This window comes from Pygoscelis adeliae, unplaced genomic scaffold (genome assembly GCF_000699105.1).
Source record: "Pygoscelis adeliae isolate BGI_AS28 unplaced genomic scaffold, ASM69910v1 Scaffold121, whole genome shotgun sequence".
NCBI classification, from domain to species: domain Eukaryota; kingdom Metazoa; phylum Chordata; class Aves; order Sphenisciformes; family Spheniscidae; genus Pygoscelis; species Pygoscelis adeliae.
In genome coordinates this window covers 7456757-7481940 of record NW_008824359.1, presented here as the reverse complement: position 1 = coordinate 7481940, position 25184 = coordinate 7456757, and the positions used below count along the sequence as shown (strand labels likewise).

Sequence of the window (25184 nt, the reverse complement as noted above, 5' to 3'; positions counted from 1 at the left end):
ACCGGGCCGCCCCTTGGGTTATGCCCCAGCCTGCCTTCAGGTTCATCGCACAGGGCTGCCCGCCGGCTGTGGGCCGTCCCCGGGTTGTCCCGGCTCCTCCGTCCCGTCCCCCTCGGCCTTGCCGAGGCTGCCTCTTGTTTCCCCAGCGAGTTCTCGCGGCCGGGGCCTCCCCGGGCCCGTTCCCGTTGCTAGCAAGCATGGAGTTCGCGGAGCTGATCAAGACCCCTCGAGCGGACAACGTCGTCCTGCACCGCCCCTTCTACCTGGCCGTGGAGGGGACTCTCTGTTTGACCGGCCACCACCTCATTTTTTCTTCACGGCGTCAAGACAACGCTGAGGAGCTGTGGCTGCTGCACTCCAACATCGATTCCATCGAAAAAAGGTACGCCTCCTGGCTTCCCTGCCGACCCACGCCTAACTGCTTGTGTCGGCTGGCCCGCGCCTCGGCTCTCTCCGCTCCGGGTCTGGAGAGGAGAAAGGAACAGTCAGAGCACGGGGCGGAATATCGGCGAGGGCGGGCTGACGCTCATTCTGTTTGGATGTTGCTATTCGGCTGTCGCGGCTTAAGGTTATTTCTTTTGGTCGTATATAGAGTTGGAATTTTTACGTCTAAACACCTTTGACGGCAGTAGTCTGTGTTAATTGTTCGGTGGATTTCATCAGCAACACCCCGCAAAGGATGCGTCGCCACCGCCGTTCAGCGGAGGTGGAAGCCGAGGCACTGACGAAGCGATTTGCCTTCGGTCACCCAGGAAAACCCACGGCAGAAGCGGCCTCCGGACCTTCTCAGCCCCGGATCGGTCTCCCCCTGCTCGACGCTATCGTCCCCTTGCTCCTCAGCCACGCTTCTAACAGCACGCTCCTTGTGGGAACGGCGTGGGAAAGCTGAGCTGGAGCTGCAGCGCTCCGTTTTATTCTTGCCCATCCCCTTTTGTTGCCGGGACTTCAGAGATGGGTCTCCTTCCCATCGCTTCTGTCCGCTTTGCGCATGCCGTTGCCCCATCACGCTTCCCTCGTTGAGTGGCAGTCCCATCTCGCCCGGTCATTGTCTTCTCCTTCCTCACCTTGGTCCTTTTTCCGCTTCGCTGATGATAGTCTATTTTTTTTTTTTGTTAATTACAAAGTCAATCCCTTGTTTTCCTTGCCTCTGAAGGAAACCTGGAAGAGCAGATTTCCCTTCTGCCAGCAAGACTGGAGGGGGGGGAAAAAAATCAAGCAGCAGCAATTAAAAATACCAGATTGCCTCAGAATCTGAGAATGGGTGAAGTACTGGGCGCTGATTAAGTTTGTTCCCGATTTCTCTGAGCCTTTCCGAGAAATGCTGCAGCTTGGCCTGAGGGTGGAGAGGAGCAGAGTGGTGGAAGCCTCAGGAAATCTGTTCCCGTGTAGCGCTGCTCAGTCATCAGGGTGGTTGGGCCTCGTCCTCCTTACTGCTTGTACTAAACCAGCCGTGGGTTCCTTTGGAAAATTATTATAGGCAAGCTTTTCTTTCTTTCTTTTTTTTTTTTAATGAGCTTAGTCGCCGTTACAAGGTGAACTAACACCAAATGAGCAAGGAACGTTTTAAGTTACGGTGAGGGAGTAGCGCATTGCTAGCTCAGAACTTGATTTATAACGGAGTTAGCTACGTCTGCCGATAACTCGCAGCCCTTGTCGCCAGCCCTGGTTTCTAGAAGGAGGTCGGTCTCTCTCCCTCCCTGAGAGTAGCTTTGTGTGAACGTAACTGCAGTGAGATTTTTGCCACGCGAAAGGCCGGGAGTATGTTCTCGGTGCTGGAGGGAATGGAGTAACAAGACTCTTAAACCAGTACAGGTCGTAAGAAGGCCCAGTTTGGCGCTACTTCAGGTCATTAGTGCACAACAGCTGTGACGCTGTGCCAGGTTCGTAAAACGTCTTCTCCCACTTCCATGATATGAGGCTCTTTTGTACAAAATGGAGTTTTACCTAATTATCAGACGGTCACCGAACTGCTGCTTAAATTTTTGTAGCTTTTCAAGCAACTTAAATATGACCTGTAGGGTCTGAGATGTGGAACAGTCTCCAGTGATCTCCTGTGGTCTTTTTGCTTAAAGAAGCGCGGAAAGGAAGCACAGCCCTGGTGACGTGTCGTAGCTGCGCTGGGTCGCGGCGCTGGGGATCTGTGGAATGGCACTGCAAGGAGGGCGAAGGACGCGCAGGCTGGCTCTGCTGGAGTTGCAGAACTCTTCTGTCAGAACGCCTGTAGCTCTTCCTTCAGCACTACCCGAATTAGAGTTGGTTCTGCCTGTTAACCTTTGTCTGCACAGAAGAAATAGATGATGACCCTTCAGCTGTAATAATAGTTCTAAAATAAATTACAGGTGCCCTTTGTAGCACAGGTGAAGCAACCCAACGCTTAGCCACAGGTCTCCCCTCGGAGCGTGTGCAGCTCTGCCCTTGTGCGTGGTCTAACTGAGGGTGAGGCCACGAGGGAGTGGAATTTGGTCCTTCAGGTCTCGCCTGCTTCGGCTTCTTGCGTCGCCCTCGGCTGCTGCAGGCACTCCTGTGGTGTAGGAGGAGGCTCGGCTGCTTTTCCTTCGCTCGCTGCTTTGTGAACTAAACCCCACATGGGTCCCGTGAGCACCAGCGGCTGGTGAACGTAAAGGGAAACGCTCGGTTTCTGTGCAGGCGTGGTCCTTCTTTCAGGTGCTGGAAGTCTGGAGAGGGCGTCTGTGAGCTGTGTTTGTTTTGTAGCGGAGAGCTTTCTCTGGGCTGGCTTGGATTGTAACCAGCGGTGATGAGACCTTCACTTCTCTGGGGTCTGCAGAGCGCATCGCTCCGTGGCACTGCAGGTGTCGGAAACCAAACTTTCTTGTTAAAGGCAAGGGAGTGTAATGTAGCCAGACCGAAATGTTATTTTAAGCACAAAGTTAAACTCAAATGTGGGGGGTTTTTTTAGCAATCCTCAAAGTCTCAATGCATTACTTCAATGAAACCGGAAACTTCCAGCTGAAGCTTCCAGTACTGTCGGAAAATACCTGAACACACCTTTTCTCTTCCATGTTTTAAAGAAAAGCTGGGAGGAAAACCTTCTCTTTATCTCGTCGTACTTATACTTCCACTCACTGCCGTATCACAAGGATGGAATTAAAAAAAAAAAAACGTGGGCCACAACTTGCAAATACCAAATAAAGAGTTGATTTTGTTTTTCTTTTTTGAAAGATGATATTGCAGACGAATTTCTACTAATGGAATTTTGTCTTGTAGGAAAATGTTGTGGGAAGAGCTGTAATACCTCATCATACCTTAGAAGGCCCTGTTCTTAAGAGACTCTTTCTTCATGTCTTGCTGTAGGTTTGTGGGCTCTTTGGGCACCATCATTATAAAATGCAAAGATCTGCGAATTATTCAGCTGGATATACCTGGAATGGAGGAGTGTTTGAACATTGCTAGCTCTATCGAGGTAAGAATTCATAATAAATAACACCTGCGTTCTCAGATCTTGATCCAACCTCAACCTTAACAGCTTTGTTTCCAGTCAGGAAGGTTTTCATTGATGTTCTGGAAGGCAAATGAGAACGGTGGGATATTTCCTTCCAATTGTCAAAATATTGTTTGTTGCTCGTAGCAACAGACTTTTCTTGACCAAATATCTTGCCATTGCATTTGGGAAAATGAAGCTGAGCTTCATTATGCTGGAGCATGAAGAGGCAAAACCAAATCGCACTGGTTGAGTTTCACGTGTCTCAAACAACATTAAGTGACTTTCCTGAGTTTCAGCTCTGTTAGTAACCAGGTAAACGCCACGTAGGATGTGTCCCGTTAGTTATACCTCTTCAGTGTGCATCTTTCTCATCCTTTGGTGCGCTGTTAGGTAGTGTAGCCTGCAGAAATGATACTCTGCGTACAAGTCCCCAGCTGCAGTTGGATTGTCTGTTATCATCTGCTTTTGTTTTGTGCCACTGTGTTTTATGTACGTTAAACTACCCTGCAGGTAACGTAGTATTTCAAGCTTAATGGCTGTGTACTTTTGGGTGGTTTAAGTTTGCATCACCAATAGAATCCTAGAATCATTAAGGTTGGAAGAGACCTCTAAGATCGTCGAGTCCAACCGTCAACCCAACACCACCATGCCCACTAAACCATGTCCCTCAGCGCCGCATCTACCCGTCTTTTAAATACCTCCAGGGATGGGGACTCCACCACTTCCCTGGGCAGCCTGGTCCAATCTTTAACCACTCTTTCAGTAAAGACATTTTTCCTCACATCCAATCTAAACCTCCCCTGGCGCAATATTAGAGGAAAACATTATTTGCCATATGTTTGGGTTTGTTTTTTTTTGCCATAAAATAGCAGTTTGAATGAATTAAGTAGCTGTTTATTTCTCTCACCCACACAGGCGCTTTCCACCTTGGATTCTGTCACTCTCATGTATCCCTTCTTCTACCGGCCCATGTTTGAAATCGTTGAAGATGGCTGGCGCTCTTTTCTGCCTGACCAAGAATTTGAGCTCCTCAGCTCAGTGGTAAGTTGGACCTTAAGGATTTGCGCGGGCACTGGGAAATACTCGTGCAAGTAGTTTGTGAAGTATTTCACCCAGTAGCGTCTGGACTGGAAATCCTGGTTGGTAAAAATAGCTGTCTGGTGCCTGGGTGAGCGTTGTTCAAACGTTCACTCTCTAAACATCAGGTGTTTCTGTGCTAAATATTCCTATTTAGCGCTTGTGTTTCACCTTCTACAAATGGAGTTCTGAGGCCTATTTCGAAGTTACCTGGGAGGACATGAAGGTAGGAAATGTTCTTGTCCTTTGGGGATGGCCCTCCTTATCGTAAGGACAAATGCAAGACCTTTGGCCTGGGTTTGTTCCACTTAACTTTGCATCTGAAGTGGAGTGGGGTGAATCTTTGTCAGCCCCTTAATTCAAACAAGGCTGTTTTTTTTTAAAAAAAAAAAAAAATTGCTAAGGATTTGATGGCTCTCTGGGAAGATGACAGTCGTTACAGACGCCCGATTTGAAATACTCTTAGCTCTGGTTCATGCTGGGGAAGTACTGGGAGTGTTTAGGCAGCAGGGCATTTCCAGTTGTGTTCTCCCAGGTGCCATGAGTAAATGCATCTGTTATTTCAGTACCTGTAGGATAGGTAGGATGTTCTTGTGGCATTGCCTGTTGTATCCGTTGTTCAAACCTCATGTTAGGATGCTGAATTTGATAGAGCGGGAACTGGCTCAGTTGCAGGAGGCTGCCTGTTTTAATTGTGCCTTGGGTTAGCATCTCTGTGTTCCAAGTCTTTGTTTCCCATTAAATATGTGCACTTGCTGCATCATCTTAGGTTTCTGAGACCACATCCATTAGTACAGCATCAAAGAACATTGTTTTTTTCTTTTATCTGCAACCCAGCTTGTCTGCAGCATTTATCACTTCCTGTTTACGACTAAACTGAATTAATATGATTAGCTTGACCAGATTCATGCGATGAAATCACTAGAAAATTAAAGGAGTTCAGGGATCTTTCTATTTTTGTCTCATAACTGGAGTACTCTCACATGTCCTATCTTCATCTGCTGTCAAAAGACATCCAAACTGACCTGTTGTAATAACTAGCACCACAGTTCTGGTTTTAATTTCATCTGGGCAAGTCAAACACGTGATCAGAGTGTTCTCCTGTTTGGAGGCAAGGCAGCAGATGCTTTCCCAGCTCAGCAGAGGAAGCTTGCAGGCATTTCAATGAGAATCAAAAGGCAAGAAGCTTAAAGTGCTGTCTGGCGAGAAGGGAGGATGTGTGAGAGCAGGATTGAAGGCAGCAGAAGGAAATCGCTCGGAGCTCAAGGAAAGATTGCAGGAGATGGTTCTGCTTCTGTTCACGTTTTGCTTTCTATGTGTAGCTGAAATCCTTTTTAGATTTCAGGGATCGAATCGCTTCTGACGGCTGTGTTTACCAGCACGCAGATGCAGGTGCTAACATGAATCCATTGATAAGCTGCTTTTTTCATTCAGAGGTTTAAAAGTGCACTGACAGCTTATTTGTGGATCTCTTGGCTTTCTGAACATATGCTCCTTGGAAGGCTTACGTTTAAAAACCTTATTATTTTATAGCGCTACATTTCAAGGCCAATAATTCATTTCTTTAAAATATGCGTGCCTAACAGCTGTTGGTTAATTCTTGGCTTTTAACCCAAAACTTCAGATGTAACTCCTTTTTAATGAAATGGCGGCAAAAGCCGTGTTCAAATGACTCGCATTTCCCGAACAATAGATCAATATATTGGTGACCAAATATTTCTTGTTCCATAGTTAAACTTTCTTATGTGACAGGCTAGAACAAGTAAATGGCTGATTTTCTTTTTTCCTCCAATAAGTCAAATGAGTGGAATTCAGAAGGTTACCTCCCTCTCCGTTAAGTCATCCGTCTGGATCTGTCATGCCTTACCTTCCCCAATGTGGTAACAACTTGTCAAAAACTGCATTTCACCCACACTGCAGCTCTAGTAACGTTTTAATGCCACATTTGTCTGCTACAGGAGAGTTGTTTTAACTCTGACCCATTCTATAATGGCAAAGGAAAGCTATAAAAGTTAAGATCAAAAAAAGTTTGATAATATGGTGGCATACTGTATAATAATAATAATTTATCTGCTTATCTTGGCATATGTTGTGCCAAATGTGTTTTTCTCCCAACGCGCATACCCCCTGTGTGATTTCACTCCACTGCATTGGTCTGACAAAGTGTCATCTAGCATTGCCCCTAGAATTTGATAGCAAACACTCAAGCCCTCTACCCCTGCAGCTCAGCTCCGGGACTGGGGAGGCTGCTATACTATCGGAGCATTCTTGCATTTAGTCCGTGGAGGTGTTAAGGGAAGAACTGTTAAGGCAAATGACTTCATTTCATCTAAAGAAATTGGAGGAATTGCGTTTCAGTGGGCTGTCACGTGCTGACGGCTGTTGGCGTGTGTGCTACCTGTTTATTTTCTTGGGAATAACCTACAGCACAGGTCAGCAGGGCTCTTGTCAAGTGTCTTTCCGCGACCTGCCGTCCTGATAAACCCAGCATATCGACAGGAGTAGTTCAGCTGAGAATTGAGTCATGTGAAGGAATCAGCTCCACGTTTCGCTAAAAGTCACAGCAAAAGCTCCACAGTGCCTGCAGGCTCCAAATCACTGCGCCGCGAGGTGAGGCTTGGAAAGATACTATAGGCAAATATATGAATGGAGTAAAAGATGCACAGGATGGTTAATGTCTGCTCGTCCAGCTTTTGGTTGTGTATGTTGTGTTTTTGCTTGAAGCACCGGGTAGTACGTGAGATCTGGATTGGTTGTAGGTACATCAGGTGAAATGTGTGTTAAAAAAAAAAATCTGTATTCTTCACTGTACTACCGCATAAGTAGCGAGCGGCTGAGTGGAATTAAGAGTATATGCAAGGGGTTTCATATTTTTCTCTGAAGAGTCAGAGAAGAGCTAATAGATCAGGGTAGAGAGATTTCTCTTCTGCCAAGTTCTACAAGGGCAGGATACTGCAAACTAACTCTGGAAATTCAGTCTCAAAGTTAGGCGAAAAGACCCTGAGAAGTTTGTACACTAACAGTGTAATTAATATGAAAGTATTTCATTGCCACAAAATCCACTTTCTTACAGAATCATAGAATAGTTTGGGTTGGAAGGGACCTTTAAAGGTCATCTAGTCCAACCCTCCTCTTCATTCTCTTTTTTCCTTCCGTTTTGTTGTAGGAAAGAGCTCAGGATTCTGGACAGGTGCTTTATCTTCTGCACTGGAGCTTCTTAAAAAAAAAAAAGCTGAATTTTCTGTTTTTGGGTTCAGTTTGCAATGGTGTGGATAGCCCATATTTTGCTTTTATCAGAGAAGCATCAATCTTTGCCTGCATCTGTTGTTACGCTTCTTGTCCACGCACAATCTGTTGCTAACAGGGCTTGTTGTCTTCTGCCTCTTCCATGGGAACGGCCTCTGTCATTGCTGCTTCGCAGGATCCTTCAAGGTCCATGCTGGTTTCCTGACTCTTCTTTTAACGCTTATTAGTAGAGCTTGAATTGTTTCATGCTTCTGTGGAAAACGACCTCTCCTAGCAATTACAAGTTTTAGGAGGAAGGGTAACTGTTGTTTTAGCCTTTCAGTAATATTTGAAGATCAGTATCTCTAAGCAAGTACTAGGACAAGAAAAGTAGAAATGTAAGAGTTAATCCTGCACTGTGTTAAAGAAAATATTTCTGACTTTTTTCCTTTGGAGTCCTCTCTCCTTTCTGCTCAGCCCCCAATCCTTTGCTGCTTCTAGACTTAAATGGAATTAACTTTTTCTGATTCCTTAAAGTACAGATCTCTCACTGGGGGAAGTAAAATGTGAACTCTGTACTTTCTCTGAGTTTCGTGCAGCATACTTCTCTGGTGCTGTCTGAAGACGAGGTCCACCTCTTCTCTTTCGCTGCAGTCCTTACTGCTTCCCGTATCTGCATCTACTGCTGCACGTAGTTGAACTGCTGTTACCTCGCTCTTCCAGTTAGGAATGGCAATTTTTTTTTCTTCCAAACTGCAGACATACCCCAAGCAAAAGCCGGGAAGAGACTTGCACTGTTGGGTTTTACTATCATCTGACTCCTGCTGGAGTATATTTTAGCAGTCTGAAGCTGGCACCGCAGAGGTTAACGGGACCTCTGCAGAAGCAGCTGTGCTGCAGAAGACAAATGGTGCTACCTGCTGCCGCGCTCCTCCTCCTTCCCATGTAACAGTAAATTATAACTGGATGACACAACAGTATCCTCTGTCTTGTGTTATAAATAGAGAGGAGAGGAGGTTATGGGCAGAGTTAAATTACCAAAGCGGGAGATAAATCAGGTTGATAGTCTTCCATTCCTTTTCATACTGGTGATATCAGTGACAGCCAGTCTCTCAAAAAAGCATACCATGGAGTTCTGATTTTGCCCTCTCCACATCCGATGTGGCAGTATGGTATTTATCAGTTCTATTCTATATCCATGCATATTTTTTTCATTGTAAACAAATTGCACACCATCACATGAAATATGCTGTAATTTAACATAAACACTCCAAAAAGCTATAAAAAAAATACCGTTGTTGTTGCATTGAAAGCATGAGCTGTGACCAGCTGGCCTCCCTTATGTGATCCAGAGCTTCTTTCATCTCCGCCTATGACGTGATTGCCGGAGGCAATTTAACTCTGCTTTTTATAAAATGTAGATGTTCAGAGAAGCTGTTTTGAGGCTAATGAATAATGAAATAAGCTTACGACAGGGCTGGTGCAAGGCTGTCCGGGTAGGCTACTGAACACAGGTAGCAATTGCTGTTCTTGACGATGGCGATACACACAACGTTGTACCTTTTTCCCAGCGTCTTTTTCTTAGGCTGCCACCAAAAGGGACAATTTTGCTGTCTCCTACGCCACACATCCCGTGCCTCGGATCTGCTGGTGGTGAAACAGTGCTGTGACTCAGTTCAGCTTGGTCATCTGATGGAAAGACTTGCTTGCCAGAAAATCTTTCTAAATCGATCCTAGCTTCCGTCGGACCAGTGAGCCATTTATATGACCAGGTACCAGTCAGGAGGTGTAAGGCAAGAGGTAGTAAGCCTCTGGAAGAAAGGAAAGAGGGAGAGAGACCTACTTCTGATCAGAGCTCTGTAATTAATGCATGCTAAACCAACCTTCCTGAATTGACGTGGGTTTCTTGTGTATTCTGTTACTGCATAATTTAACTGTCATGCTCTTCTCTTACTTCCTGTGATACCTGCTTTATCCCCCTACCTTTTTGTCTAGCTGAAGCTTTCTTTGAGCACAAATGAGCAGAGTTTTTGTGGCATCTGTACGAGGTCTCTGCCTGCTGCAGTGGCACACAAATGCTTCCCAGTCTGTACTGAAAACACCCCAGCTGAGGAGTTACTTAAGGTCTTGTTTGCTTTCTTACATCTATCTCAGTCAGTGCATAGGAACTAAAACAAAAATAAAAATTAAAAAAAACCCCACCCTTGATAGCAGCTGCCTGTTCCTCTTCAAAAGGCTTTTATATTACATTTTAATTTCTTTGTGTCTGGAGCTTTTACAGGCAAATTTGACTGCTATTCTGCTGCTACTTTTAGGAATTTAATGCTGCTGTTAAAATCAAAACGTGTTGTAGAGGCTTCTGGGTCATTTTCCCCACCAAGGCTTCTGCCAGCAGGTTTTGTTGGCCATAAGGAATACAGGATAAGGGTGCAATGACTGAAGATGCAGCCCAGCCAAGCCACCGTCCTGCTATCGAGGGCCGTGAGTTCAGTCCCCTGCCAAACTTTAGGCAAGGTCCTGCTGTGTGCTACGTGCCCCTGGGGAAAATATACGCCTCATGGCCATTGGATGTACCCGGATGGTGTCCTCAATGCAGCAGGCGGTGGTGTGGTACCAGCCCAGAAGCAGCAAGCCCTCCCTGAAGGCTGGGCTGGTCCGAGGCTGCGGTTAGGGCGGTGTCAGCTCTTCCAGCCTGGACTTCGGTAAGTGAGGGCTCCTCGTCAGTGAGGCCGCTCGTTGACCTTTTGCTTTTGCCTGAGATGGAGCCAGGTCCTGTGTCTGACCCTGGGTATCAGGTGGCCTGACTTCTCATGCCAGGTGCCTGCGGGGGTGCAGGGTGCCAATGTTCAGCACGTCTGTCACAAGTGCTTGGCTGTTGGAAGCTGAAAAACAGGAGTTCACGATGAGACCTTGTGCATAGATGCTGTCCTGGTTCCAGGAGGTGCTCTGGGAGGAGGAGCTGTAGTGCTTTACGTAAAGCAGAGCCCATGGAAAAGAACCAAGCTGGAAATGTTAAATCGTAGTTTTAACCTCAAAGCAGCTTCATTGTCTGGAGTTGATGGACATTCTTGCCTTTCTTGGCCACCTTTGTCTTGTGGACAGCGTTACTAACTCTGCTCTCAGCACAGATAGAGGTTTGAGCCTGTGTTACCTGCATCTAAATCAACCTTTTTTCCTCTAAAACTGTTGATGTAGGAATACATTTCTGTTCTGGGGTCTCCCCGAGAGAGAGACATACCATGCTCTTATTTCCTTTGAGACTGAAGCTACCTGCAAATGGCAGTAAGTTATGCTGTAGCGTGTACTGCAGACATGCTGTCTGCTGTGTCTGTGAAATACTTACAAGCCACAGTCACCCATTTCTGACCACGTGGGCTTATTTCGTGCTGTTTGTTGAGGGTATGGATAAACCAGACAGGGAACCGTTGTTCAACAAGTCCCTGCACCTCAAGAACCAGAGTCACCTGCTAACTTCTTCCATTGCTTACCAGCTTTATCTGCACGCTGGGTAATGAGCTTCTGGGGGCTGCTGGCAACAAGATACTACGATTGCAGGCAGCATCAAGAGGTGTGGGGGGAAAAAAATAATGGGTCAACAGACCTATAAATGGATACTAAAAGGACTAGGCAGGGATATACCTTCTAATATCTGTAATACACCACCTGAGAGGTAGAGGACGAGGAGCGCACTGCAGAGAGTGGCCAGGCTTGTTTATTCTTGAATAGCATCTCTTCTGCCATGTTTTTGTTGGAGACAAGGTACAGTGCTGGATTTGATCTGACCGATTAGTGTAGTTTAAGCTATTACAGGGGATCCAGATTCCTGGATGAACGAAAGTGATTATGTGACAACTGGGCTTCCATCTGTGGTGCAAATGGAATAGATCACCAATATTACTCTGTGGGTGCTTTATCCTGAACATGGAAGTTCCTCTTCCCTAGTATGTAATGCTGTAACTGTAGCAATCTGTTTTCTGACCCAAAGCCTGTATGTTCTGATCTTTTTCAGACAAATGAATGGCGTCTAAGCTGCATCAATAAGGAATTCTCTGTCTGTCCCTCCTACCCTCCGGTTGTCGTTGTCCCCAAATCCATCGATGATGAAGCGCTTCGGAAAGTTGCCATGTTTCGCCATGGCAGTCGCTTCCCAGTCCTCAGCTATTATCATAAGAAGAATGGGATGGTAAGCTGCATTTGAGTAATGGTTGTACCTGAAGGAAGCGTGTGAATCTGTCCATTTAATGAAAAAAATACTTGTGCTTTAGACTTAAGACAGTTCATGAGATGTTCGCTCCTCCTATTTTCCAACTGATTAAGTGTATGCCATGAAACTGGTTCTGGGTGATGGAATGAGTAATCTCCATCCTAGAAATAGTTATTAATCCGCTCGTTTGGGAGCGTATGTGGCATGAGCTTGCTCACAGCTGTAAGAGCAAGATGAGACTTGTAAAGCCACCGCTGGCACCCTCACTTGCTTTGTCTGCCAAGAGGCTTCATGCTGAAAGGACGGCAGAAACCACATTGTCCTGTCTCTGGGTGGTGGGCTGTCTCCTTCCTAACAGTCACGATGACAGCAAGCGTTCCCAGAGCCAGCATCGCTTCTGCTGTGTAACTGTCAAACAAGCGATCAGAACAATCTGTTCTCCGAGCCTGTCGGTGCAACATACTTCAGGAGTAGCAAATTCTTGCAGTTGCGCAGACTTTACCGCTTCTCGACAAGCCAAAATCTAATTGACTGACTGATAGGCTGTAATTAAGAAATGCACTTTATGAAATTGTTGAGTAATTCGTTGTACCTCTTGCTGATGTAACCAGTTCTGAGCACGTTGGGATGTCCAACCTGCAGCTTGTAAACTTGATCCAGGCTTCTGAGTCAAATGCTCTAATGCGTTCTCACCTCCCGTTGCCAAGATTTGTAAGCCCTGAATTAGAGGCAGTCTAGTCTGACGTAGTAGTACCTTTGGGGTTATTTGCTTTGCTTTAAAATCAGCCATCCACCAATTTTGCAACCGTCGTGCTTTCTGCTTTTTCTCAGCTTGAATGAAAAGCGTTGAAGGAAGATTTGTTCAATTATCTCCCCGAATTGTGCGTGTTTCACGTGTGAGGAATATAACAGCATTTGGCTCGGAGTGCTTGAACTTGTGACAGTAACGCTGTCTGTCACGTTGCTCTCCTGACTGAGTTCTCGAGCGTGGTTGGGGTTGCTGCCTGGCTGCCCTCGCACTTCAGTTATTTGAGCTGCTGGGATGCTTTCTGAATTGAAAGGCATTTGCTAAAGAGAAATCTTGGCTAATAAATCTGTGGAGCTAAGGTTTATTAGTCTAGCCACTGGGTAAAACTGTACCTAATAGGCATCTTTAACACATGAATGACTTGAGTGTTTTAAAAACAGAGTTGGAAAGAGGCCTTAAAGATGACAATCCTGAAAATGTTGATTTATAAAGGAGCCATCAGCAGGAGGCCAGTTCAATGGCTCACAAAGACGGTACTACAGGAATAATTAAATGGATAAAGCCTCTAAGAAAATGTCTGTAATTTAGAAAGTGGCCTGCCAAACGATTGCTCAATTCAAGGATTTCTAGTTTGTTTTTTAAATTAATTCAGTCCCTTCAAGGGGTTGCACTTAAAAGAACTGCGAAGGGTTCGGGGTGAGGGAGAGCAGCAGCTGTGGGAAGAACTAAAGAGACATTTATGTGCATCAGGCTGTGCAGATCGGGACGTTTGTCTGTGTCCAGACGTGGTGGATCGAACGTGAAGCAGATGGAACTAGGGAGGTGCGGTGGGGTGAGAGCTGTGCTTGCTGGTGCAACTCCACAGAGAAGAGCTGGAGATCCAGGAGGGCCCCGCTTGAATTTCACCCCTGAACTGATAGAGGAAGCTTTTTACGGTTGAGTTCTCTCACTCCTGTAAGCATTCTTAAGATGACCTGAGTTTTCATGGAAAATAGAGTACCCTGTGTGAATTTCAGAGGCACACTTCTCTAGAGAGCCGTTCTCAATGCCTGGTGTTGAGACCCAGTGACCTAATGCATCAGTCTGCAGTCTGTGTTTACAGACCCCTAAGAAATCCTCTAGTGGAGGGGTGTCCTTTGCATAGTGAGTTTAAACTTCCAATTCTTGTCTTGGAGCTCAAGTGATCGGTGGCTTTCAATCTTAAGTCTCTCCATTTCCAGTGCCTAATTCATGGTTATTTGTCCTCGCAGGTCATGATGCGAAGTAGCCAGCCTCTTACGGGTACGAATGGGCGACGGTGTAAAGAAGATGAGAAGCTTATTAACGCCACGCTACGGCCTGGCAAGCGTGGCTACATCATTGATACGAGGTCCTTGAATGTTGCCCAGCAGGCCAGGGCCAAAGGAGGGGGCTTTGAACAAGAAGCGCACTATCCCCAGTGGAGGAGGATTCACAAATGTATTGAGAGGTGGGTGAAACCACGCAGGCTCTCCTCTGTGCTCGGCTTTGTGGGGTTGCATTGGCAGAACCAATAATAGCTTCGTAAGTATTTGCTTCTGTAAGAAATGGCCGTGTATCCTGGTTCCTGTCATGAGGAAGTTACTTGGCTTTGGAAAGCTGTGTTCGGTTCCTTGCTCTGAACAACCTGCTGCAGGTTTCAGACATCAGGCAATCTCCCTGTGCCATCTCTTTCTCGGACCATCTGTAGCTGCGCTCCAGCCTTCCTGTGTTCCCCTTTGCGGTAGTGCACAGGAATGAGCAAGCCCCTTGCCAGCAAACTTCTGCAGGTGAGGATTTGAACCGTGGCAGTCACACTCCTCTTATCCAGTACTCTTCTCTGGACATCTAGTACTGTTTGGTCATTTGGAGACAAGTTACTAAGTTAAATAGACCTTTGGTCCCATGTTGTTCAACTGCTCTTTAGCCTTAGTTTTGGGGAACCCTTCTACATGGGCATGCAGTAACGTTACTGTTGGAAAGCAGTCGCTCCCCTCATCACTGTATAGGCCAGCTCTTGAGGAGCTAATATAAGGAATTTCCTGGCCGTTGCTTTGAACTATTTGGTTTTGCTTCTAAAAATTTTGTGGGATTCAAATTTGATATTGATTATTTCACAGGTGGATATAAGCATCAGATAGAGAGGAATGAATAAGCCACAACATATAAAGACTAAATACCTCATGCTATTATTATTTGGCTTTGTCAGCTTTTCTGAGTTGTGGTCTGCTAGCTGCATCCTCTGTTACACCTGAGCGCACGCTGGAATCGGCGTTAAGTGGCGTTTGATCCGTCAGTAGTTTGGTGCCCCTGGAAGGCATAGCGTGAAACAAGACCAGAGAAGCATCTGGTTTTACCGGCTGCGTGCCCAACACCAGCTTTCCAGGGCTTGAGGACACGCTGCAACAACGGCAGAAGTGATGCAGAACGTATTCCCTTCCACCCCCACCCCAGTTTTCTTACATTCTTAAGAAATGAGCCAAACTAATCTTAGTGTGGTTCTACCTCAAGAAGTTGAGTCTAGTTTAAAACTTTCTGTGTTACAGTGGCGTTGTGTCCTTGTGATGGATGGCTTTCAGGTTACTGTTGCAGCTCTACAGGTTAAAACTCCCCCAAAACGTCTGGTGTAGTACAGAGAAGGAAGGTGCAGCGCTTGAAGCTTGGCTGACGCTTGCTAACGTCCGTGCCAGGTTGCAATCGCGTTTGTATTTGGTAATGGGAGTGAAGCTCCTGAAATACATTTTCCATGGAAAATGTAAGATACAGCTGAACGCACACAGAGTTCGGGTAAGAGAAGGAGAAGGCTGTACTGTTGTAAGGCCTTACGAAGCAATTTGTTTTGAGAAGGAAGGGACTACTTATGTCCAAAGAGTGGTATTCTGCTGGCAGTTAGCCATGGCTTGGGATTCCCAGTGCACGCGGGTTTGCTGAATGAGGAGACGTGACTTTCCACGGGGTCGTACTTTTTGAAATAACTGCATATGAATCGTAGTGCTTTAGTTTGAGATCAGTGTATTTCTGTAAGCCCGTTGTCCTCGTTGCTATGTTACTGCTTATGTTTTCAATAATATTTTGCTTTTCCCAAAGGTTTAATATTCTGCAGGAAAGCCTCATCAAACTTGTGGAAGCTTGTAATGACCAGTCGCACAATATGGACCGCTGGCTCAGTAAACTGGAAGCTTCCAACTGGCTGACTCATATCAAGGAGATACTAACTGCAGCTTGTCTAGCTGCTCAGTGTATTGATAGGTAAATCTTTTTCTGAAAGCCTGGAGTTTCTTATTTACTGGTTACAGATTGCTTGTTGAATACCTCTATTTCCACTTTAAGTATTAGTAACGGGCCACCGTGAACTGGCTTGCTTGTACCCGTGCAAGATACTGTTTTGTCATGGTTAAGGAATGTTCCTCCAGTAAATCATGCTTGCATTTTTAGAAGTACAAGCCTAAGGGAGGAAATCTTGACTAACTATAAGTATTAATCGTCTGGTTAAGGTATATTCCGATGCCTGATGCAACCAATCTAATTCAGTTAGTTTTATTGAAGGTTTAGGTTAGAATGTGTCCATCTGAAATGCTGTTTGGTAGCCCAGTAAAGTGAGAACACGGAGTCTTTTTTAAAAAGTCCTTTTTTTTTTTTCCCAGCTGAAAGTTTCCAATACCCCACCTCGCTTCTAGAGATTAAAACAGTGGTGTTTCCTTGCTTTCCCCAGGAATTGGTCCAGTGCTTTTTCCTCTTGAAAGTTTTATCCCCATAGTCCCATCTAAGCAATGCTGTTCTTCCCTTATAAGTGCTTGTGACCTCTTTTAACCTGACATTGCTTTAATAAATACTGCTGACTTGGCTTACTTGTCCTCAAAATGTCTTCAGACCTCAGGCTGGAGCTAGCACAAGCTAGCTGTCAGGTGCCAGGGTTTGTAAGGCCAAATGCAGAGGTCTAAATGTGATTTCTTTGTGGCTCTGAGAGGGGAAAGCCCTTCTCAAAACTCAGGGCAAACCCACCTTTTCATACCAGCTAGGGAATGCGTCATGCAGATACACAAGTAGGCTGAAATGCAGTTTCATTGGTAAAACAGCATTAATGCATTAAAATACGAGCTGCTGTGCTTTTTAAAAGCACTGACGGTGCCTGTTTAGTTATTGACTGTGCCAGAAAAGGATTGCTCTTGATCAATAGTTTTATCTGTAATTCTTTCCCGCATGTATATAATGAGAAAGATTTGGTGACGAAACTCTTCTGGCTTGTTGGGACAGCGGACAATTTCATCATTTTTAACCTCAGCTTTGCTTTTTCTGTTTACCTGGAGCAGTGGCAGGCCAGCTCAGCATTGGTGCCTGGCCTGCCTCACTCAGAGCCTGGAGATCACAGCTGAGCTGACAAGGATGGTTCAGTTATATTGGCCGCGGGGAGGGAACGGCTGGGACAGACCTTGCAGCACCTGAAAGGTCTGGGGCCTGAAAGATGAAGGGGGGAAAATAGCCTTATCCTGGTGTGCGAGCACACAGGCTGGCAGTTAGCCTTTGCAATTGTGCTTGGCTGTTAAGCAGCCTCTTTATCTGCCGCTGCCTGGGGGGAGGGAGAGGGTATTTGAAGGTTATCTGTACTGTAGAGGGGCTGGGATTGTTTCAGACATAGGGCCGTGGTCAAAGGTGTTGCAATCTTCAAGGTATAGATTTTTATGCTTTTCACTTCAAAAAGCAAGTAATATGTGCAGGGTCACTGGCTTGGTAGAGCGATCTTTCTTACCCACGCTTTGCTGCGTAGGTTGGGTCTCCGCGCAGGAAGCGATACAACCTGCAGTTAATTTCCTTTCTGGGTGTAAGGATGTTGGCAGAAGCGAGACATCGGGTCAAGGTTTGGGAAGAGTAAGGGGAATAAATGCCATGTAATACCACCCAGACCTTCCCTCAGGAGCACCTGGATGAGATTCTGATATTGTATCCAAACGCAGCCTAGGATGGAGGAAGAGGGGGGGAATGAGCTGTCCCGGACAGTTCCCGCTGGAGTGTGGGGAGCGACAGCACGTGGGCCCCTAGCAACGTGCAAAACCTTCCTGCCCCGACTCCGAGCTCCCTCTGCTCCTCACGTTGTTCTGCTGATTCACTTGTGCTGGCTGGTCACTGAGAAGACTTTGTGCTCGGCTCTTTGGCAAGCTTCCTTGCTCAGCACGCTAACTCTTCTGCCTTTGTGGAGGCAAAGCTCTGCCATTTCTTTCTTTCTCCTGAACTGGCTTATTGGCTTACTTCTCTTGCAGTAAACCCCAACTGAGGCCCGAATACAATTAAGCCCAGGTTTGAGCAAGAATCTCGTAGTATTGTTTTGCAGAGCATCTGGGGGGATGATGTGACTTCATTGCAGTGCTTGTGGGAAGATTTCAGAGTACTTGGCAAAACAATAAATGACACAAGCAAATTCTGAGATGCATTTCCATGCTATAACTCAAAGGGGTACCAATTCAAAATAGTGAGAACCACAAAAGAGATTTCACTGCACATCTTGGGTCAACATGGCAAAGGTTCTGGATTTCCAGAATGCTTCGCAAGAAACTAAGCCTTAAGTGATGCAGAGCTCTAGTTAGCGTTGGTGGGGATCCAGGCGGAGAAAGCGGTACGCTTCTATGCGGGGCGGGGAGTAAGCTTATGGGAGGGAAGAAGGGATAAAGAGCCAGCAAAACCTCAGCATTGTCAGGGTAGCAACACCGGTGTCCTTGGGATGCGTTGACATCCGTTGGGATGCATACGTCCTTGGGATGTGTTCTGCTCGTTCACACTCTTACTCCTTTCTACCTTTTTCCTTCACAGGGAAGGTGCGTCAGTGTTAGTCCATGGGACCGAAGGAACTGATTCGACACTCCAGGTAACTTCTCTGGCACAGATTATCTTGGATCCGAGGTGCAGGACCATACGTGGCTTTGAATCTCTTGTTGTGAGGGAGTGGCTGCAGGTAAGAAATGCCTACGGACAAAATGGGAATCTATTCCAGTGACAGCTGTATTGAGAAATAGCCTGAGAGGCAGTAAACAGGTCGGGCCTTGTTGCAGCCCTGCTTAGTGTGAATGGCCTTTGTCCTAAAAGCAACATCATTAACCGAGTTGCTTCTACCTCTGGCACTCCACGGGGCCTCTGCCTCTCATGGTTGTGATTTTGGGGAACTGCCTGTTTTGAGTGCTCAGAGTTGAACATCTCTTCAGAGAACAGTGGTCAGACTAAACCACAAAAGAGTTCTAGTCTTTGTACTCTTGCAGCTAATATCCTCAGCCTGGCCCTTTGGTGCACCTACAGCAGTTTGTCCTTGGTAAAGTTCTCTGATCAAATACAGTGCTATTTACATAGCCTGGAAAAGGCAGCAAAGTTGGTCATGGCTGCTAGCAGCTTGTTACTGGATGCTTGGCGAAATTACGGTTGTAGAAAAGAGTAGTAAGAGCATAGTTGCATGGACGGAACTAGCTCTGAAGTCTTTTTGCTACATGTGCTCACATCCCATTACTTTGTGTGTGATGCTCTCTCTGATTCTTACGTATAGGCTGGTCACCCTTTTCAGCAGCGCTGTGCCCAATCAGCCTATTCAAACAGCAAGCAGAAATGGGAGGCCCCAGTGTTTCTCCTCTTCTTGGACTGTGTGTGGCAAATCCTTCGTCAGTTCCCTTGCTCTTTTGAATTCAACGAACAGTTCCTCATCATGCTCTTTGAACATGCTTACGCTTCACAGTTTGGGACTTTCCTGGGAAACAACGAAAACGAAAGGTTGGTGAGGATGCTTGCTTTGAACCCTTTAAATATCAGGCTGTGTCTGAACAAAAAAAAAGTCTCTTGGTTTGAAAAAGGGTGAGGGTGCTTGTGTGGTCTCCCCTAGCACAGGTGAGCTCCTCCTGTTGCCGTTAGTAGTCTGCTGCAATGTTAGGGAGCTTGTCCCTCTTACAAGTGGGATATTGTGACTAAAGCAATTTGTGGCTTGGTCAGGGAGTTGAATTAGTCTTCTCCAAGTCCAAGCTAATACCTTAGACTGTCTTTTCTGTTTCCTGCGTGGCCTTGAAAAATCTCCACCCATCACCAGTTTATATAGTCTCTTACACAGAAACTCTTTCCATAAAAGACTAAATAGCTAGAGTTCAACAATGACGTGAGTCATAGCTGTGGGAAGCAAACTTGTCCATGCAGGCCTGGAGGAGAAGGTCAAGGCAGTCCAAGGCCAAAGCTGGAGAGTCTGGTTCTTACCTTACCTGTCAGGGAGGAACATGACTCTGTAGCCTGGTGGTCCTGACGCCCCCAGGAAAGGAAGGCTTTGGGCTTTGCATCACCCACTAACTGCTGAAAGTGGAAAACATGGAAGAGGTTCTTTCAGAAGGATCTGCCTCACAGTCACACCACGGGCAAAAGTTTTTGCTCGCTTGGCTACGAGCGTCACGATTAGGTTTGAGGTCTTTTTGGCCATGCACTAGTACAACTTCAACAGAAAGACCAAAAAATCCCTCCAGCTGTAACCTGTGACTTGGAGAAATGTGAACTGGCAATCTGCACTGGATGAGGCTTTGAGCAAATGTTACGAGCTCTCAGATGGACGCTCGTGCAACTTTGAAAGGAAGCAGCCAGGACTGCATTCTGCTGGAGTCTACCTTGTCAGGGAATGATAGGCCTGTGCTGAGCTTGCTTACAAGCTTGTGGCGTTTAAGGTACTTGAGCAGACCAGCGCCTAGCTTCTGAATCCTAGCCTGGGTTAGATGCTGTGCTGTACCAGTGGGGCAGCTCCAGGCATGCCCTGAGCAGGGCTGTGGGAATAGTAAACAGGGTGGAGCCCTGGAGGAGAGGACGAGAGCCTCCCACGGCAGATGGCAGCTGCCAGAGAGGTTTGGATTCCTGTTTTGAACTTGGCAGTTCTGTTCTCGGGACCCCGACTCCAGTAAGACCATGTCTGATGCTCTCCTGCTTAACTGAAGAGCACTGAATGAGCAGAAGGGAAAAATAGAACTGATGTTACAGATAAGGAAGGCAATTTAAAGCTTGCTGTAAACCTCTCTGCCCTTAAAGTAATCTTTGCTTAGAAGAGACTCTTCTGTCTTCTGCAGGGCTGCTGAACTGGTCATCTGCAAAACCAAGTTAGACTTGAAACCAATAAGATGAAATTTGAAAGAGTATTGAATGTTACATGTAATAACCTGCCTGTCACATCTGAACATGTCAGCCTGTGAGCACAGAAAATGTTTGCAGCCTGTTGTCAAGCTTGTGCTGTCTGAAGCATTCACAGGGATGGCAAATCTCCTGCCTGAGCGGCAGTTCAATTTGCTGTGCAAGCGGAATGAGGTTTGCCAGAATCTAAGGGACAGAGACCCCTGTGTAACTCCTGGAGGTGGGTTTGACCCAGGAAAACAGCACTTTCTCTGTGCCCTGATGCTTCCTGCCACCAGAGGGACCTGATCAGGCGTGCCCATTGCGCGAGCCCAGCAATAACGCCGCTTTAACGCGCTCCGAGAATTGCACTACGATCCTTCCTTGATGCAGACCTACCACACCTCCCAGCTCTATCTTAACACGGGAGTTCAATCCCTTTCAAAACCTGGCAGTCGAGCCAGTTTTGGGGAGGTGACTGATTCTTCATCTGGACTAGAAGGCAGCTAGCTTCCACCCAACTTAAATGTTATTTCCCCATTTTTCTTCAAAACTAACTTCAATAGTCCAGGTTGAGTAACTTGCTTCAGGTGTACACCCTGCGCTGTGTTGGTGAGAGGTATTGAAGGGATTAGCCTGAATTGTCTGGGCTAGTAGCACATGGGGAAGCTCGTGGCATTCCAGTCTGCAGGGTTCTGACAAAACAAAATGAGTCTCTACAGTATAAAAGTGAAAGCTGACTTGTTCCTATGGGTTTGTTAGGTCTAAACTGAAACTGCCGCAAAAGACTATGTCCCTGTGGTCCTGGGTGAACCGGTCTGAAGAGCTGAGCAAATTCCAGAATCCTCTTTTTGAGGCCAACAGCCTTGTCATCTGGCCCTCCGTTGCCCCACAAAGTCTGCAGCTCTGGGAAGGTAAGCCAGGCTTGCTTTTTCTGTAACAGGCTATATATATTTTGTGGCTACTCGTGAAGCTTCTTAAGGGTTCGCTCTTGTTGTCTCTGCTCCGTGCTTTGTCTGTCTCGGCTGATGGTGATCTCATTCCCTCTGAAATCTTTTTTGGCATGTGCCATCCCCGGAGGCATAATGCTTTCTCCTTCTAAGGTTTGGTGACATGCTACTCTTTGCCAGGGAGCCTCACTAGTACCGTTTAACCTCCTGGCGCAGTGTTTCTGCAGTGATACAGCCTAATCTATAGATGTTCTGCAGGCCTCAGGCTTTTGTTCTGCATCAACCAAGACGTCCCTTTCTCCATTACTGGCCACGCTGGCCAGGATAATCTGTGTGCAGTAGGCTCCCTGCTGCAGAAACTTTCTCCATCCCGTGTACGCTGAAGAGTTAATTACAGTGAAGCAAGCAGGCTGTCATGGCAGGGTGGAGACTGAATATGGATTGGTCTGATCAGTATATCAGAAAAGGAATGAAAACCCCTCATTTCTTCTTTATTAACCTCGTTTAATAGAATGGTGAACTTGGAGAAGAGGGTCAGTATTTCTAAACGCTATTTAGGGGGGGAAAAAAATGCATAGACTGTATGCACATTACTTGAGAGCTGATGGGATATGAATAATGCTTCCTCCCTGTAACAAGAAACCCTACTGACTCGTGCTGTCTCTGGACTTCCAGGTGTCTTTCTTCGGTGGAACAGGCCTTCCAAGTTCTTAGACGAAGCCCACGAAGAGATGATCAACATTATAAAATACAACAAGGAACTTCAGGCGAAGGTTAATGCATTGAGGAGGCAGCTAGCAGAGATGGAAACAGATGATAGGATGCAGGAGAACCTGTGAGCTGGCAGGGCTTTGCCTCAGGTCTTTCCTTCCCGGTCCCCTTTACGTTAAAGACTAAACATGGAACGTGCATGTATTGCAGAGCCCTCTGGGTACAGCTTGACCCTCAGTCCTCCCACTGCTGAAACCTTCACTTCACACTATATACCTCCCTGCTTTTTGGGAGGGATTTTTGTTTTGTTTACAGAAGACATACACAACTGGGCGTAGTGTCCTCTCTTGGCAGCTTTTCTGTCTTGAAGTTGCGTCAGTGTCAGCGGAAGCGGGAACTCTCACCTCCGCCCAGCTGTATGGATGACCAGGATGGGCCAAGAGACAGGATGTTTCAAACTTGCTTTGGACTTTTTCTGGTTTTGTTGAACCCTCTAAACACTCGGCAGGATTAAAATGCAAAGTTATGTATAGATAGGTAAAGGCATTTTGTCTGAAAGCACCTTTTCTCTCCAAGAGTAAGGAAGGCAGCTTAGTTCTTTAGTTTCCTAGAAAAACTAGAAAATGGTATAATCTAACTACAGGTTCTGCCAGTCTATATGATACTCTCAGTAGCCTTCACATCTAACACTTGTGTTTTTTGTGTTAAGCATTGGCTTGGGAGCAGTAAGTTGAATACCCAACCAGAGCAAGAAATTTCAGTGCAATACAGAACTGAAGTAAGGATTCTGCTGCTAATGTTTAAGCCATGACCTTCAGGTGGAATTGTCCCTCACGGACAAATATCTCCTAAGGAATAACAAACTGTTTCATTTTACCTGGAAAACAAAAAGGTTCAGTAGTTGGCGGAGGTGTGCGCTTGCAAAAACGGTGGCTCAGAGCTGTCCTTCACGCTGCCCTCTTGAAACTTCAGACTGCACTGGCTGGCTTTGTACACTTGAACAGGTTCACAGCATTGCTAGGGTGCAAGAGCAGCGCTTTATCTACAGCTCAACAAAACACTTTTGCCCCACCTGGTGCGCTTTTTCCTCTCGTGCTCTTACTTACACATTTTGTGAAACGTCAAAAGCAGAAGTTGGGAGCTAAGGCGATCTTAACTTATCAGGTAGCTGCTGCAGATTAAGAGGCCGTCACGCAACACAAATGCTAATAGGTTAGGTCATTTGTAGCTGCTAAAACTGCTTAAAGACTTTAGGGATAAGCTTTTTTCCAAGTAACTTTGTATTTTGTAGCTGATCTTTGTGTTTCTGTGACTGCAATCTGCTTTTATAAAATCAGAGCTTTTGCTAGAGATTTTTTTTTCTCCTTTAAAAAGACAGATAAGAGTGGGTCTGAAATATCAACTCACCTAGACACTTGTTCAGCTTGATTCCATTGGTAGCTATACATGACTGAGCAGACTTGAATTAACAACAGCGCATGTGGCTGGGATTATCTTAAAAAGTGCTTGCTGTCAGCCTGTTTCTACTGAAATGAACGGGGCTGCGTTAGGTCAGTGGTGATCTCTGGAAACTGTTGAGCTTCTGTGACACTTCATGCTCTTTTGGAATGAAGCTGCCTTTACTTAAAAGCCACTTCACATGAAGACAGATACATGTGAAAATGCCGGACCTTTAGTTGTCATAGAAGTATCTGGAGACTAATCTTCTGCAAAAATCATGTAACCACTAGATATGTTCTGAGAAAACTTCTATAACCAAGGAAGCTACATAAAATTATGTGATAGTGATTAAGTGCTACCTTAATGCCTTTTGCTTCAGTCCTTACTTCCTTAATTGTGGTGTTCTTGACTAACCTAAACTTAGTCCTAAAGTCATCTGGCTTAAAAAATAAAAAGATCCCTTTTAAACCGTTGCTCACTTAAGGCAGAAGAATAATTCACCCTTACCAATTTCTTCTTGGGTTTGGAGAGCGACAGTCTTGTTCACTAAATCAAGTCTGACGCAGGGAGTGCCTCTCGGGGTGGCTGGCGATCGGTACTGCCTCTCAGGGGAGGCGGCGCAAGTTGGCCGTGCCTTCCTCCCACCTCCAAACGCTGGCTTCTGGAGCTACCTTCTGGGTATACCGCAAACGTAAGCCCTTCAAGTTATTGCTCACCCCTTAAAATTATGTCTTACGGGATCTGCATCTGCCTGGATGTTGTATCCCTAGCCAATTCAGAATTTGGACTGTTCCCATACATCTGAAATACGTTCTCACTAGCCAGATGGGAAGGATTCAGAAGGCACTGTTCTCCCCATAATAGACTATACATAAAACGCACTTAAAGGTTATGCAATTTCCTAACATAGTAATTATATATTGAGCTAAATAATAGAGAAGCGAAGAGGGGGTTTTTTTTGATCTAATTGCCTGGCTGCTCTAGTCTCTCATGCAAGCTGCAGGCGTCTGAGGAAATTGGGTAACCAGCTGTGACAGCTAACAAAAGGCAGAAAATTCTCTCTGAGCTGGCGTTTCATCTCCGACTTGCGTACCGGGACTGAATCCACACCCAAGTGCTGCGTGCTCGCCTTGGCTTAGTGGTAGAGCGGATCACAGCCTTCATGGGGAAAATGCTAGTGTCGTTCTGAGCAGCCACGGCGGTTTCTTCCCCGATTCCTCTGCCACGCATCACCCTGTAGTCGGTGCAGACAGCAGGAGCTGGAGGCTTAAGTTAACCTGCAAATAA

The 25184-nt window shown here is 46.1% G+C and overlaps 1 protein-coding gene across 2 annotated transcripts; it reads left to right on the top strand.

The window, feature by feature from the left end:
- Window positions 1-19: 19 nt before the first annotated feature.
- Window positions 20-25184, top strand: MTMR9 (myotubularin related protein 9). Of its 2 annotated transcripts, none has more exons than XM_009319708.1 (10): window positions 20-382; window positions 3313-3421; window positions 4358-4483; window positions 11754-11927; window positions 13947-14164; window positions 15781-15942; window positions 18496-18550; window positions 19217-19437; window positions 21559-21710; window positions 22422-25184. In XM_009319708.1, the coding sequence occupies exons 1-10, from the start codon at window positions 21-23 to the stop codon at window positions 22583-22585; spliced, it is 1743 nt and encodes a 580-aa protein (XP_009317983.1). In that variant the 5' UTR covers window position 20; the 3' UTR covers window positions 22586-25184. The 2 variants fall into 2 exon arrangements, with proteins under 2 accessions (XP_009317983.1, XP_009317982.1); XM_009319707.1 differs by having other exon boundaries at window positions 18496-18637.

Coding starts and splice junctions, on each gene's coding strand:
- MTMR9 (XM_009319707.1), top strand. CDS start 21: ATGCCCCAGCCTGCCTTCAGGTTCATCGCACAGGGCTGCCCGCCGGCT. Junction 3,422..4,357: donor ACATTGCTAGCTCTATCGAG/GTAAGAATTCAT, acceptor TCACCCACACAG/GCGCTTTCCACCTTGGATTC. Junction 19,438..21,558: donor GGAAACAACGAAAACGAAAG/GTTGGTGAGGAT, acceptor TGGGTTTGTTAG/GTCTAAACTGAAACTGCCGC.